We start from the raw sequence: 17,207 nt of genomic DNA, 5'->3' as shown, positions 1-17,207 counted from the left end.
ATAGAGGGAGGCAAAAGGGACAAACACCTTCTGGAAATACTTTGTTTTTGCTCTGTTTCATTTCTGTAGCAGCAGGGTAGACCCTTAAAAACAGTGGCCGGCCGGCCGGCCACTTTTCCATCCGCCCGACCACTTTTCAAGGCCAACCGGCCACTTTACTTTTTGCAGGCAGTGCCATTTTCATGGCAGAATAGAGCAGAGGCAAGGGTGAAAATAGATTAATTTTCTGACTGCAAAACAAAAAGTTCAGTAGCAAAACAGAGGAATTTTTTAGGCAGATATTTTTGTTTATGCATACGCAACTTTTCGATTCCCCTTAGTATTAAGCAAATATTTTTCTATCAACTTTTCACTTCAATTTTTCATCATTCATACCTGTAATATAATTGAATCTATGAAATTAATTGCACAACTACACAATTTTGTTAAATAGTTTATCTTATAATACAAATTCATTGAACCTACTATTGCATATTATTTGCATACTATTGGTGCAAAAATACATTAATATCAATATGTAATATATTTTTATACATCGTCTCGTTTCCTGTGTCACGAATATCTTGCATGTTGAAAAATATAACATTAGTTATTAGTATATTTACATTTATGTAGAAAATGTGAAATAAATTTTTTTTTATTAAAAAAAATAGAATGATATTGTAGCTTAATATTTCGATCGATATATGAATTTCATAATTGTTTTCACAATATTTATAGATCCATACTTATAAGTGTTTGTGCTTGTAGGGTCACTTTCATGAAACTATTAAGTTACATAATTTATTTTGTCATCTGTAAGTAATTAGCATATGACAAAAATTGATCAAAATTTTTTATTTGATATACTTATTTTCTAATCATTGAGTTGTTGCGATATTGTTTGGGCATCAATTGATTTTTTTTCCTTGTAATTTGACTAAAATGTGTGCATAAGGTACATTATTTTTCTTGAATTTCACAATAAATAGGATAATTCCTGCTTCAGCTCGTCTAACTTTGCTTAGAGAGTCTATTGCAATAGATCTTTTACAGTTTTTATTTCACCATCTTTTTATTTTTATTCTTACTCACTATTATAACTCATTGTAATAAAAATATTTTGATGAGTAAGAGTTTGAGGCAATGTCATATTGTTATGAATTTCAAAATTCATTTTTCTCAATAATGTGATTTTTTCTATGAGGAAAAAAAGGTATAATTATTGTGATGATGAGGTGTTTTGCAAAGTTTTAGTTTGTTATTGAAAGTGTTTATTGTGAATACTTGATTGTATGACATGTATGTATATATGTATTAAACATAAGCGGATAGGACAACAATATTCAATTTCGTAATTTTTCCCTAGCAAATATAACTATACTACTAAAGTGATACATGTTATAAAATTAAAGTATCTGATGGTAAGGTAGTATTACAGATTGATAATGTATGAATACAGTAACATATATAAATTTACAATTATATTTTTTTTATATTTATATATGTAGACATTGATATATATATATATATATAAGATATTACAAAAGTAATATGTGTAATCCTTACAATAATATAATATAGGTAAAAATGAGAAGTTTATTATTCAAAATTAAATATCATAATGTAGATGTTTAGTGTTATATTTTTTGGGTGTATGCATTATTTTTTAATTAAATTATTAAATTCACATAAAATTTGAAAGGAATTTGTGAATAATTTGTGTAAAATTAGAGATTAGTGAAGAAAAGTTTTAAAAAAGAGAAGTTTATAATGTTGGTTTGATTTGTTTTTTCAAACTTCTATTTTGAATTTTTTGATTTTCATATTTTTTGTCTTTGACATTTTTTTAATAACCATTTTATTATCTTTTTAGATTCACTTAATTTACTACTTTTTTATTTTTTAATTTTACTTTGAGATTTAGGTTCACTTAATCTAAATACACTTAGAAAATAGTTTGTTGTGTATTCTTTTTAGAAAAAAAATTATTAATATTAAATAATAATAACAAAAAAAATACAATAATAAAAAATCATTACATGTTTGAATTTATAAATTTTTTATTAATATTTTACTTTTTAATTCTATTTAAATTATTAGATATTATATTTTCATGTAAAAGTATAATTTAAATATAAAATATGAAGAAATTTCAATATCTTTAATCACTAAAAGTGAGAAAATATGAAAAATCAAAAAGTGAAAAACAGATAAAAAATAAAATCAACAAAAGTGATTATTGTTTAAAATTTTGACATCATACATGATTATTAAAGTATTATGTAAATATTATAATTCATAAAATATAATTTAAATAAAAAGCAAGTGTATGAAGGTAACTTATGAATTTTTAAATACAACACAGAAAAATAAGAAGGAAATGGTTGGTTTATATATAACTCTTTATGACTTTTAAAAAATATAATAGATTTAAAAGGGAGCTTTTTTGATAAATCCATTTTCTAAGAGTTTTATTCCATCCAACCCATATTCTTTTTAACTATTCCATTAGGTCCAATTTGAGATAAGAAGACCAAAATACCCTTTTCATCTACTTATGTTCCATTTAGTTCACATTATTATCTTATATTTCAATAAGTCCTATGGGTGACATAATTACCAAAATACCCCTAATGTGAATGTTCACACCGTCAATGTGAATGTTCATATCGTCAATGTGTAGGGGCACGGCCCATGTCGATCCTCGTAGGTGCCCGGAAAAATTCGAGTCGGGCCGGGCCGGCCCACAGGACAAAAAAATAGGCCCGGCCCGGCCCGTTGATAATGTGAATATTCACATTGACAAGTTAACATTCATATTGATAGGAGTGTAAAATTGGCCTGTGGCCCGTGGGTGGCCCGTGGCCAGCCCGCCGCTCGGGGCGCGCTCGGGGCGGCCCGTTCATAATGTAAATATTCACATTGACATATTAATATTAACATTGATAAAAGTGTAAAATTAACCCGTGACCCGTGGGCAGCCCGAAGCCCGGGCTCGGCCCCGGGCCGGGCCGGGCCGGGCCGGGCCCGGCTCGTTGACAATGTGAATATTCACATTGACATGTTAACATTCACATTGATAGGAGTGTAAAATTAGCCCGCGACCTGTGGCCGGCCCGAAACCCGCCCTTGGCTCGTGGGCGGGCCCGGCCCGACCCGTTGATAATGTGAATATTCACATTGACATGTTAACATTCACATTGATAAGAGTATAAAATTAGCCCGCGCCCCGTGACTGTCCGAAACCAGCCCACGGCGCGTGGGCGGCCCAGGGCGGGCCCGACCCGACCTGTTGACAATGTGAATATTCACATTGACATGTTAACATTCACATTGATAAGAGTGTAAAATTGACTCGCGTCCCATGGGCAGCCCGAAGCCCGTGAGCGGCCCGGAGTGAGCCCGACCCGGCCCGTTGACAATGTGAATATTCACATTGACATATTAACATTCACATTGATAGGAGTGTAAAATTGGCCCGTAGCCCGTGGACGGCCCGAAGCCCGCCCGCTGCCCAGGACGGGCTCGGCCCGGCCCGTTGACAATGTAAATATTCACATTGACATATTAACATTAACATTGATAACAGTGTAAAATTGGCCCGTAACCCGTGGGCAGCCCGAAGCCCAGCCCCGGGCCGGGGCGGGCCCGGCCCGTTGACAACGTCAATATTCACATTGACATGTTAACATTTACATTGATAAAAGTATAACATTAACCCGTGCCCCGTGGCTGCCCGAAACCCGCCCACGGCCGGTGGGCGGCCCGAGACGGGCCCGGCCCGGCCTGTTGACAATGAGAATATTTACATTGACATGTTAACATTCACATTGATAAGAATGTAAAATTGACTCGCATCTCATGGGCGGCCCGGGTTTGGGGCCGGGCCTACCCCGGGCCGCCGGCGAGCTTCGGGCAGCGGACAAATTTTACACTCCTATCAATGTTAATGTTAACATGTCAATGTGAATATTCACATTGTCACGGGTCGGGCCAAGCCCGCCTCGAGCTGCGATATGGCTTCGGGCCGCCCACGGGCTGCGGGCCAATTTTACACACCTATCAATGTGAATGTTAACATGTCAATGTGAATATTCACATTGCCAACGCGCCGGGCCCGCCCCGGTCCGTGGTCGGGCTTCAGGCTGCTGACGGGTCACGGGCCAATTTTACATTCTTATCAATGTAAATGTTAACATGTCAATGTGAATATTCACATTGTCAACAGGCCGAGCCCGTCCCGGGCCGCCCACGGGCCGTGGGTGGGTTTCGGGCAACCACAGGGCGCGGGCTAATTTTACACTCCTATCAATGTGAATGTTAACATGTCAATGTGAATATTCACATTGTCACGGGTCGGACCAAGCCCGCCTCGGGCTTCGGGCCGCCCACGGGCTGCGGGCCAATTTTACACTCTTATCAATGTGAATGTTAACATGTCAATATGAATATAAATATTGTCAACGGGTCGAACCGGGCCTGTCCCGGGCCTCGGGCGGGCTTTTGGCCGCCCATGGGCCGTAGGTCAATTTTATACTCTTATCAATGTGAATGTTAACATGTCAATGTGAATATTCACATTGTCAACGGACCGAACTGGGCCCGCCCCGGGCCGCCCATGGGCCGCGGGCGAGTTTCGCGCCACCACGGGACGGGGGCCAATTTTACACTCCCATTAATGTAAATGTTAACATGTCAATGTGAATATTCACATTGTCAACGGGCCGGGCCGGGTCGGGCTCGCCCTGGGCTGCTGGCCAATTTTATACTCTTATCAATGTGAATGTTAAAATGTCAATGTGAATATTCACATTGTCAACAGGTCGGGCCGGGCCCGCCCCGGGCCGCCCATAGGCCGTGGGCGGGTTTCGAGCAACCACGAGGCGCGAGCTAATTTTACACTCCTATCAATATGAATGTTAACATGTCAATGTGAATATTCACATTGTCAACGGGCCGGGCCGGGCCGGACCCTCCCCGGGCCGCGGGCGGGCTTTTGGCCGCCCATGGGCCGCGGGCCAATTTTATACTCTTATCAATGTGAATGTTAACATGTCAATGTGAATATTCACATTGTCAATGGGCTGGTTCGGGCCCGCTCGGGCCGTCTATGGGCTGCGAGCGGGTTTCGCGCCGCCACGGGACGCAGGCCAATTTTACACTCCTATTAATGTGAATGTTAATATGTCAATGTGAATATTCACATTGTCAACGGGCCGGGCCCACCCCGGCTCGCGGGCGAGTTTCGGGCCGCCCACGGGCCAATTTTACATTCCTACCAATGTGAATTTTAAAATATGAATATTCACATCATTAAATTGCTAATCGTTCAAAAAATATTTATAAAGGTATCAAAATTGAATATAAGGGCATAAGTGTCCAAGAAAATAGTGTAAATCAAGAAAATGGACTTTATGGAATAAAACTATACATACATGGGACTAAATGGGTTAAAAAATTCCTTCATGGACTTCTTGGGTTAAAACACTTCTAAATTGGACTTATCAATAAAAATCCCGATTTAAAAAGATAAAATTGAGATTTAGAAAAAGTAAAAAACAAATAAGAAGGGAATAGTTGATTTATGTATGGCTTTTCATAATTTTAGAAAATGTAAAAAATATGATAGGCTCAAACACTTTTATAACAGTAATATGTTGAGTTACTTTTTGTCTGCTGTCTAGTTTTCGTTGTTGTATTGTGTCTCTCTGCGGGAAGGTATGGCTTCCGAGCTCTGCATCGAAAGGAACGATTCCAAATGGGAGATTAGAGATTCACCGGCGAAGAAGCAACGGTGCGAGGGTTACGCTTCCCCACCACCTCCACCATCACCATCAGCGCTTTGTTCATCAGCAGAAGAAGAAAAAGAAGACCCTAGATCTAAAATCGTATTCTATAACTACGATGATGATTCAGATGTGGAAGATGATAGTGATGGAATGCATGAGTTTACTGATAAGGAATTCCAAGAGTATGATAGACAGTTAACCCAAAGTGATGTATGTATATCTTATCTAGCTTCTCTTAATACTTCCCTCTTTCATTTGTCTCTATTTTCTTCAAAATCCTATTTACATTTTTTTTATTGTATACATATATTTATATTATTATTGTTGTAATGTAATAGAATTTGTGGGCTTACAATACATATACATATACAGGGCTTTGATGTCATGTACTTCCCACGCTCGTTTGGGTGTGGTGGAACAGCGCCGGTTTTTAACCTCGATGAGATTGCCGACGATCTCAAAACTTTTGCGGAATTAGCGCTCAAGCAATACAATGACAAAGAGGTGTATTTCTTTATTCAATTAAAGTTTTTTTTTTTTTCATTGTTTTGTTTGTTTGTTTGGTTTGAGAAATAGCCTTTGTTGTTCATAATATATGTCGGAAAATATGTGTGCAGTTTAAGAATCTGGAGTTTGTGAAGGTTGTGAAGGAAAACAGGGGTTTGTGTGCTGGGTTTATGTATTATATTACCTTTGATGTTAAGGATGCTGATGCTGTTGATGGTGATACTATGGAATTTCAGGCTTGTGTTTGGATGGGATCGGCCATACTGACGTACTAATTAGTAGGCTGAAATTAGCACTTAGTCAAGGTAAATTAACTACATAGTGTATGCTTAGTACCTAAGTATTGATGCTTATCGGTGTGGCAGCTTTCTATGCCTTCTCTATTGGCATTTATTTTTTGATTTTATATGAAGTATTTTTCATGTATATCAAGTTTTGTTTGCTTTAGTGGCATATTATTCCTATGCTTATTTGATGATGTTTAGTAAGTACTTATAGAATCCAGATAACAATCTGCAGCTTACAAGGATTTCATTTCTTGAAACATTCTTATATCTATACATTCTAATTACTTGTTTTGTTTTCATTTTTTTGAAAATGGGAAATGGGAAATTTATTTGGTATAATGTTTTCGTTTCCAAGAAAATTGATTTGATTTCAAAATCTCAAAAATTGCAATAAAAAAAGGGTGTTTTCATTTGTCTTGAAAATGAGTTTTCATTCTCTCCTCTCTCTTTTGAAGCACAAATACTTTAAAAAAAGGGAGACGTATCTATATCGGATACTTATCGGATATCAATACTCATTGGATACTAGCGGATATGTATCAGATTCTTCTTAATTAATTTTTTTTATTAATTTTGGAGTATCGGATACTTCATTTTGAGGTATCTGATACTCGAAGTCACGTATTACTTCTAATGTTTTGTTTAGTTATTTGATAAGAGGAATATAGTGAGAGTTCAAGTAATAGAATTTATCAAATTGATGTATCCTTATTGTCTCTCTCACTTCTCTCTCACTCTCTCACGTTTCTTCAAATTGATATATCCTTATTGTCTCTCTCACTTCTCTCTCATTCTCTCATATTTCTTCTCTCTGCTCTCGTTCGTTTTTTAGTATTGGCATGTAAAGATGATGTTTAATTTGCATTTGTTTTTATTTTTAGTTTTGGATGTTTTATGATTGTTTGAAGACTTTTAGCTTAATATGAATCCCTCTGTTTATTAATTTGCTTTAGGTTTTATTTTCATGCATATTACATTATTAAAATTATAAAAAATGATTTTTTTTTACGAACATATCTCCGCTGTATCTGTATCCTACTTTTTTAGATTTTGGCGTATCATCGTATCCATATTGACTTATCATGTATCCGTATCCGTGCTTCCTAGCCTCTCTCCCTGCCATCCCCCCCTTCCTTAGCCACCACTTCTAGGGATTTGGCCATTCTCCCATTGAGACACATGGCCACTGTCCGTCTCCCCTTCTGACCTCCAGCCGCCTTTCAGCAACCCCCCGTGATCTCCAACGGCACTTTTGCAACCACCTCTGGCCACCCTCCACTAGCGGCCTTCACCTTCAGTAACTCATCAAGCATGTGTCTTTGCTTTTGTTTTTATTTGTTTTCAAAGTATATGTGTACACCTTTCTATGTTTTTTACCCAAAAAAAAAATGGTTCCTATTTTATGTTAATAGGAAACAGAAAATTGACAACATTATCAAATGATCTATTTGCCACCAGAATTAGTTCTCTATATGTATAGGTTTGGACTAAGCATTATTTGACTGTAGGATGATATAATATGACTTTAGGATCATAAAGGGTATGTTAATTTTAAATATGGTGGGATTTTATTTTTATTTTTTATTTTTTTTGTATTTTATTGGTAAAGTCAATGGCTTTACTTTTGTATCAGAAGCATTATTAATTTATTTATACTAATATTTAAAGGGAGAACAATATTTGGTGTTCCCCACAATTTGAAGTTGTGTAGAATTTTGTTTTCCCCAAATTATCCAAAAAAATCAATATGTTAAACAATTCCATTTTTATCACACGACTACTTAAAAGTTTAAACTATGAAGCAATTATTAAAACTCCCCCTTATAGTTAGCGATTTATCACCCTTAACCATGGTTGTGAATCTTGTACCGTGCCAACCTATACTGTTCGAAATGTAGTGTTACACTAGAAAAAACGGTATAGAAGACCTTCGATCCAATGCCGGTTAAGTTATTGGATTGTTTTCAGCTATCTTGGCAATTTTTAGCATAGTCCAACTGTGCCATTTTGTACTAGTTCCTTCTGGTGCATGCATGTTATATTCATAGTTCTTACAAAGAAGCCCTAAGAATTGAGAAGTGTTGGTGATACCAATAGCTATCAATCACCAACGACTGCGAATTTGTATTGTAAGGTCAAGCTGTAACATGCCCCACCATCGTCGTCAAAGCTTAAATTGGTTTTTTATGTTTGTCTTCTCAATATACTTTAGACACATGTAGATAGATAGAGAATGAATGTCATTTAGGTTTGAAGCTGCTTTAACATCTTAGGAAGAACTTTAGGACCGGGAAAACTAGTGGGAAGTATCAAGACTTGTTTTATTTAAGTGTGTTGTACCGATTAAAATGTGTTGAACAAAAGGTTTAATTTTGTTGCATGATCATCTCTTGCTAGTGTACGCATGCTCAACAATACAAAAGATTAAAAAAAAAAATTATGAGAATTTCTAAATTAATGATTAGAATAAGAATGATCAGATGGTAAAAATGTTACATGTTCTTCAGCATACAAATTACATTGAAAAAAATGCCACATTTATAAATAAATAAATACGGTTTTTACATAATAAATTTCAGAAGTTATAGTGATAAATCCAAAAATGGTAATCAAGAAAACATAATGGTAGCAACCTGCATGGTACAAATAGTAAAAACAGTACTACAGTCTACAAGATTCATAGCCTTGGCCTCAATTGATGTTATTGCTATTTTTTGGAAAATTTTGTGAATTTGCCACCATTAAATTTAAAACTTCCCCTTCTTCTTTGAGTACGCAGAGAGCCACCTTACCATAGAAAGGTAGTTTCTTTATATACATACAAAAATATTCACAACATAGAGAACATATATTAGAGTGAGAGAGTTTTAGAAGCTTCACTTCTTTAGCTTTCAAAGAGAGAGACAATGGATAACGCATAACGTTAACACAAATGGTAGTACATTGCTGGATTTTTCAGCTGTTTTGACTCACTGTTGCCATTTCATTGAATGATTGCATACAACATATTCGGTTAGCACCGAAAGGGTTTCGACCCATAAACCTTGAAGGGACTACACCTCAAAGACTCAAGGCCTTGCCACCAGGCCAACCACTTGGAGTTCACCGATTATGCCAATTGGTTGTGGTGCTAATGGAACTATGTGGTAATTGATCAATTCATTACATTTCTGTGACGGAAAATATGTGTGTAGAATATGAATTGAGCTCAAATATTGTCCACAATTCTAAGTCCAAAAGCAAAGGCTGACTGGGCTGGATCAATAAATAAAGGGAGATGGGACTTCAATCTGTTAGCGAAGATCTTGAAGATACACTTTTAGAGGGTAGGATTAGGGACTATGAAGCATGTGTACATGTATATGTATAATATGGATATGTTGATATGATAAAATTTAAAAAAAGTAAGGTATGGGTACGTCGGGTATGTTCGTAAAAAAATAGTTATTTTTAATTTGAAGTAATGCAAAAATTAGTTAAATGGTGTAGTTTGTTAAGATCCAACCTACAATTCATCTTTAATGTCAAAAGTGAAGTATAAACCAAAACTAAGTGTTACTATATTTATTAAATAATTTATAAGCTAATGCTTAATTTTAAAATCATTCTAAGCATAAAAAAGTAAATCTAATGAGACTTAGGGTTGTTTGGGGTGTCCTAAATAAGTGCACTTTTTGTCTTTTTGGACTAAAAAGTTGAGGAAAAAAAATGGATGTTTGGGTTAACTTTTTGACTTTTTATGGAAAAATGTATATTAAAAAATTGTATAAAGAAGTGTGTAGGAGAAGATTAGAAATGTGTGTTCGCAGTCGTACAATCTAAGGGGTTGAATTGATGGTAAGAAATTATTGGTTACTTTTCGGGCATTGCACTGAACGGTTTCGTTCGGCCTGTGGGGGCCATCACGGGTCCTATTTTGATAATTTGAATCGTTGAATGTGTAGAACTCGTTGAGTACTATATGCTTATAAAAAATTACGTTGATCGGATATCGATAGCTATCTGATCAGATTTGTTTTTTTTCAATTGTTAATTATAACCCAATCCATTTTTTTTATATAAAACTGATTTGATCATGTAATTATCGATATTCGATCAACATGATTTTTTATAAGTATATAGTACTCGACGAGTTCTACACATTGAACGATTCAGATTATCAAAACGGGACTCATGATGGTCCCCCACAGGCCGAACAACAGTGTGTGGAAATTGCACCCAAACTGTGCTACAAAAGTTAACAAACTCTGCACAGTGCAATCTTAACATGATCGCTGAGTTGTGATAACTGTGGAAAATTAATTTTTTAATATTTTTTTTTTGGTGAATAGTGATAACTTTTTGAGTAACTTTTTGGCTTTTTGGCTTTTTGGAAAGATGCCAAACTTGGCCTAACTTTACCTTTGTGTAGAAGAAAATACTATTCCAGCTTATGGCATGGGAATATCCTTGGTGTCTATGGTAAGCCAAAAATTAAGAAGAAAAAAATTTGCATACGTGTTTTGTGTACCTTGTGCGCATGCAGAAGTACCATGCAAAGTATCAGTACCCATCACCAGTACGACATGTTCATCGAAGTATCCATGCTTCATAGCGTAGGGACCTTAGGAACCAAGCGGTGAGAGTAGAGTTCATTTCTTTCAAGATAGCACCAGAATTAAGAAAAAGAAAAGAAAGATGTAATAGAGGAAAGCACATCCTTAAATTGACAGGCCAAGCTTTCTTGAAGAACATGGCATTTTATGGTCATCGGGGCCAGGAGCTTTCCCATCTTTGAGAGAACAAGGTTTCTCCAATCCCTTCAATAGTAATGTCCTTGTTTCGTTTCTGAGCATCATTTAATTGATCACTATTGTACAATTCATGTCTTCTATGCATACCATAGTACCACCTCCCTTATGGCCTAGCAAGTGCTGAAAATAAGTAATGATTTTAGCATTTCCTTGGCATCAGTAATAGACACCCAAGACTTCAGGGTTACCATCAAGACTTTTCTTGACTGCTTCCAATTGAGATCTTACTTCCTCCAGTCCACCTTTTTTGTGATGTCACTATAGTTAGATTGGCATAGCTTCTTCAACTCAACTTTGCATTTTCAACTTCTGGCATAGACAGAACATGGGAGTGCTCCGAACATGATTTCTCCAAACCCTGGCAACAAGATTCAAGAATTCAGGGTGGTCAGCCCAACAATAAAAAAATTTGAAGGGCTTCTTTTGCTTAACAGGGGCAGACAGCACTTTAGCAAGATAGGGCTATGGTCAGATATTCCTGCAGTTAGGAATTCTGCCTCATTTCATGGTCCAAGCCTCATTGATGAGAGGTTTATCAATCTCTCGAAGCACCTGACCATTTGTCAGTCATTGCAGTCGTGCATGTACCTGGTCCATTTAACAGAGCCCCACAGACCAGCCATAGCTTCAATGTCCAGTCTGTTTTGGGGAGCATTATCACCATACATGGCAGAAACTTAGCAGTCCATTTTCTTTTGGCACTAACATGACAATGAATAGCCTGGTCATTTGTACTAATGCACATTACATTCAGCATATCTTGATTCCATAGGATCCATATACTTTACAAAGTGGATCATTGTAATTGGACAACATTCCCCAGCTTCCATTCTTAGATTCAAAGACCATATCCTTATTAACACTTCTGACTCTATTTCCCAAGAGCCCAAAATAAAGATACATTTTATTCCCTTGAATAGTATGATCCTTGATTTCCTTCTAATGTATAGGGAAATTAAGGAAGCCCCCTTTCATTTTAAGCCTTCCCCGCTTTTTATTTTTTTATCTGGATTAGATGGGCTTGGGGTCCTGTTATTAGCTTCCTCTATCTCCAGGTTGTCAAAAGTATTTGATGAACTCCACAGCTGTTTGAGTTCCCCCCCCCCCCCCCCCCCCCCATAAAGGATGGTATCACCTGTATGGGACAGATAGGTTGGTCTTGATCAAAGCCTACCTCATGATAATGTTCCCCATTTAACGAATCCTGGGTAATTTTTGTCCTTGCTCCGATGGTTGCTCTTTATTCTGGGAACTAGGTCATCTTTGCCCACATTTTGGGCATTAGGATCATCATTGGCTGTGGGCACCCATTGGTACACTTTTATCCCTTTCCGTTGTCCAGGTCCAAATTGATGTTATTACCATTTTTTTAGAAAATTTTGTGAATTTACCTCCATTATTAAATTCAAAACATTCCTTTTCTTGAGATATGCAGAGAGCCACTTTACCATAGAAAGGTAGTTCATGTATATATACATACTAAAATATTCACAGCATAGAGAACTTAGTGAGAGTTTGTAGAAGCTTCACTTCTTCAGCTTTGGAAGAGAAAGACAATGGCTGACGCTAACACAAACAGCGGTACGTTACTGGATTTTCGGCTGTTTCGACTCTCTGTGGCCATTTTATTGAATGATTGCATACAACATATTCGGGTAATTTCTTCCAGTTCATGGCGAAGTGCTGGCCACTGATTATGCCTAGTGGTTGTGGTGCTAATGGACTTGTGTGGTAATTGATCGATTCAATATCAATACATTCTGTGACAGAAATATGTGTGTAGAATACGAATCGAGTTCAAATATTGACCGCAATTCTTTTTCCAGAAACAATGTCTGATTGGGCTAGATCAATAACTGAAGGGAGGAGGAGGGACGTCAATCCATTAGGGAAGATACACTTATAGAGTGTATGATTGGGGACCTTAGGAACCAAGTGATGAGAGTAGAGTTCGTGTCTTTGAAGATAGCACCAAAACTGAGAAAAAGAAAAGAAAGATGTGATAGAAGAAATCACTTCCTTATAAATGATAGGCAAAGCTTTCTTGAAGAACATGGAATTATAGCCATTGAGGCCAGGAGCTTTCCCATCTTTGAGAGAGAATGAGCTAAGTCTGTCAATGGTTAATTCATGGGCTACTATGAGCATGTTGATTTTTTGTTGACAATTAATTTATAGTTTTCTAGCACTAATGATACTTTTTTGTCTTTTTTCTTCGGCACATCATATTATTTAGGGTTTCAAATGGATAATTTTTTTTGGATAAATGGTTTCAAATGGATCATTGTATCATGTTAATGCAATGCCCTGCATTGCCTTCTTGATCTTATGCTTCAGATTCTTAACATGTATGCATTTTAATTACACAATGCAACTTTAAATTGTTTTTTGTCTTCCTTCTTTTCATCGGTATGCCGAGTTTAGCTGAAGCTTCTAATAGTTTTCTTTTAATTTCATTTTTGGCGGGATACACAGATTATCATTGATTCTATACCTCCTTGGATATGCATCCGAATCGCAAAATTGCAAATGATTACATCAACAGTTTTTTGAGATGTTAAGTGAACAAATTTTATGAGTCCCAGCCTCACAGGACAGTTATTTTTATTTTATCTATCCATAGTTGATCAAGCAAATAGGGATGTTTTATATTTCTACTAGTGTTGAAAGCGTAGTATTTGAAGTTTTATTGCTCTTGACCGTGAGTCCCATATAGAAAGAAGAAAAGTAGATGACCACTGCATGTTGAACAATATCCTGAACTGATATTAGGAAACCAAAGGAAGAAAGTATTAAAAACAAAAATAAATAAGCTGAGTCATTATGTAATCAGAAGATAAAACTTTAGATCTGAGTAGCTTTAAGTGCAATTAGAAAGAGTTCATTATGAGTATGTTAATTTTCATTTTCATTCTTTCTTGCATGTTTGTATGTACGTATGTGTCTATATATATTGTGGTGAAGAACTATTGTATACTATAACTTCAACGCAGAACATTTACACAATTTCTCAAGTGTAACTTGTTTTAATAACGTAATGTTTACTTAGTTCTTAAAAATCATTTGTCTGTATGGCTTGTTAATAAATATCTCTAGTTGGTGTTCCATTTATACCAACCAGGAATTCAAGTCTCTAGTTGGTGTTTCATTTATACCAACCAGGAATTCAAGTTTATTTGTGGTGTATGTATCTACTAATGTTATGCTACTGTCAGCTTTCCTTCCCATTCTTACTCTTATTGTTATAAGTTGAAGATAAAGCCTTACCCATTTCTTTTTATTTGGAACAGATGGGCCTGGGGTCTTGTTATCAGCTTCCTACATCTCCAGGTTGTCAAAAGTATTTGCTAGACTTCACAGTTGTTTGAATCGCCTGGTATCACCTGTATGGTATAGATAGCTTGGTCTTGATCAAAACCTACCTCATGATAATGTTCCCCATTTAACGAATTGGCCACATCCTAGGTTGAGTTTTGATGTTGCTCCAATGGTTGCTCTTTATTCTTGGAATTAGGTCATCTTTGCCCACATTTTGGGTATTATGATCATCATTGGCTGTGGCCTCCCCTGTGGCTTCTGTACGTGCCTCCATTCTACTTTTGGTTTCTTTCTCCAGTCATTCCTGAGTACAGCATAAACCAAAGACTGGTTGAGCACCCATTGGTACACTTTGACCCCTTCAAAATTCTCATTCCTGTTGTCCAGGTGAAAGTTTTCCACCAGTTCGCTACCCACTTCAATCTCAACACAGATTTTGGCAAAAGTAATTCTCTTTTGTGATTCAGCTGGAATTTGCATAATGCTTGCAATGTGGCTTAACCCTTGCTCATTCCAATATTCAAAGGGGACGTTGTAGAATTTAGCCCAGCGAGGAAATTTTATTAGACTTTCCTTCCACAAGTTAAGTCTGTAGTCCCACCACTTTAGGACCATTAGCTTCCCTCCAAAATGCTATGGCTTCCCTTCCAAAACTGAATTGAAAGAAGAAACCCTTTTCATTAGACATAACATGAATCAGTCCACTCTTCCCCCATAGTTTTTGGCAATAGAGTTAACAACAAAAAGATAACTTCTTATCAATAAAGTAACCACTCTTCCCCGGCAATAGAGGTAACAACAAAAGCATAACTTCTTATTAATGAAGTAACCCACCAGGCAATCATTCCATCCATCTACCTAGACACATGACGGTGGAGTAACCTTATTTTCCCCATCCTTGGATGCAAAATATTCTAGATTTATCTTGGCCACCCATCCTCTGACATGGTTTCAGAGCTGAAAATGTTGAGATGGGTGAGTAAAAGTTGATACAGCTTCATTTGATTAAATTCTGAGAGGGACAACACCAATTTGTATGCTAAATGTGAAAATTGTCCGAATTGTATAATGGGTTACCTATAGGGCCGTAGTCTAAACAAACGACTGCACTATGTTGTACCATATGTTCAATAAAATCTAGACTAATAACTTGCAACTTTAGAGTAGGTTGAAGCAATAACTGAACACTAACATTGTGGTTGGATCATCGATATAGGTTGGGATTTGGAAAGGAAAAAGAAAATGTGAGGGAAGTGGATAAAAAATTTAACTTATATTTTATTCACATTTCCCTCACATTTTTGTTCCCCTTCCCAAATTCTTACGCAAATCCATGATCCAAACACAACATAAAAGTTGAGATTGCAAGCACTCGCATATTTGTTTTGATCACATAGAAAACTGAACAGCCATAAAAGTGTTTTCTGTTATCAACATTGGTGAACAAGTGGTTGCTTTAGATGCTTCTATTTGAGTACTGATCGTATATTTTGGTTGCTCATAGGTTTGGTTGAAGATTTCACGATGGTAATATGCACATGGAGTCCCAGTGGGCCGTTGGAAGTGTGTCACTGTGAACAAAATGAATCTAATATTAGAATCTTTGTACATGTAGATATTGACAATTATGTTACTTGATGGATATTGACAATTATGTTACTTGATTTAGTGTATGTCTAGACTAATATTCTAAACTGATATCTAAACTAATATTTATAGAACAATGTCATCGTATGATTTGTTCTATTATTGAAATGTATGACATAACAACTAAAGCAGATTGCATGTCTAAGTTGTATTTTACTTTAAACATGTAAAAGAACATAAGCTGAAAGCATCCTAGGCGTTGGAGATGCCCGATATGCATGTTGTTGAATTGGAAAGTGTGCGAGGTGTCTACAAAATATATTTTCATGAGATGGAAGGCTGGTGTCAAACTGATTGATGTCTGTTTACTGTGCCTATGACTTGTTTGGTGTTGTGTTTTTCACATGAATTTAAAGTGGGGTTTCTGCTTGAATGACATTAACAAAATCATTGAATTCCTCCTGTGTATTTTGTTGATATAGTGCATTGATTGAGAATCATACCCTAGGCTGAGTTGGTGGTAGTGTAACTGTTATGTGCATAGTCCTATCCTGTCTTCAATAGTCAATACCACCCCCAAGTAGGACTGAGCATAGGATTATTTTACCTGTGAAATCGCCCACCTTGAAACACCCGCACCTAATTGGGTATTTCACTTAATTGTTAGGGTCGGATGTGAGTTAAGAATTTTTGGTTTTGCGGGTTGCGGATGGGTCGTGAGTTTTACCTGCCGTCACAGACACTCATCCGCCCGTATTTGTATATATTGTTTAGTTTATATCTTTTTTCGCAACATGAATGAGTCAATTAATTTATATTGGCCTGTGTTTATGGTCTGTTTTCTTCAGGAAGTAAATTGGATAAATAAATTGTAATTTATTTGGGATAAATTATTTGGAAAATAATGATTTTATGATAAAAATTATGTGATTTTATTGTCTAAA

The 17,207-nt window shown here is 36.4% G+C and overlaps 1 protein-coding gene across 11 annotated transcripts; it reads left to right on the top strand.

The window, feature by feature from the left end:
* Window positions 1–5,620: 5,620 nt before the first annotated feature.
* Window positions 5,621–16,454, top strand: LOC114318650 (uncharacterized). Of its 11 annotated transcripts, none has more exons than XR_014343638.1 (6): window positions 5,633–5,981; window positions 6,144–6,275; window positions 6,389–6,412; window positions 6,515–6,583; window positions 14,649–14,688; window positions 16,181–16,454. XR_014343638.1 is itself a non-coding variant. In XM_028265585.2 (5 exons), the coding sequence occupies exons 1-4, from the start codon at window positions 5,703–5,705 to the stop codon at window positions 6,551–6,553; spliced, it is 474 nt and encodes a 157-aa protein (XP_028121386.2). In that variant the 5' UTR covers window positions 5,633–5,702; the 3' UTR covers window positions 6,554–6,583; window positions 16,181–16,454. The 11 variants fall into 11 exon arrangements, 3 of the variants coding, with proteins under 3 accessions (XP_028121385.2, XP_028121386.2, XP_028121387.2); XR_014343640.1 differs by having other exon boundaries at window positions 14,649–15,121; XR_014343639.1 differs by having other exon boundaries at window positions 14,649–15,651.
* The last annotated feature ends 753 nt before the right edge of the window (window positions 16,455–17,207 follow it).

The sequence above is a fragment of the Camellia sinensis genome, chromosome 11, assembly GCF_055761805.1.
Source record: "Camellia sinensis isolate YWXY chromosome 11, ASM5576180v1, whole genome shotgun sequence".
Lineage (NCBI taxonomy): Eukaryota > Viridiplantae > Streptophyta > Magnoliopsida > Ericales > Theaceae > Camellia > Camellia sinensis.
The sequence above is the reverse complement of the archived record's forward strand: the minus strand, read 5'-3'. Positions and strand labels throughout refer to the sequence as shown.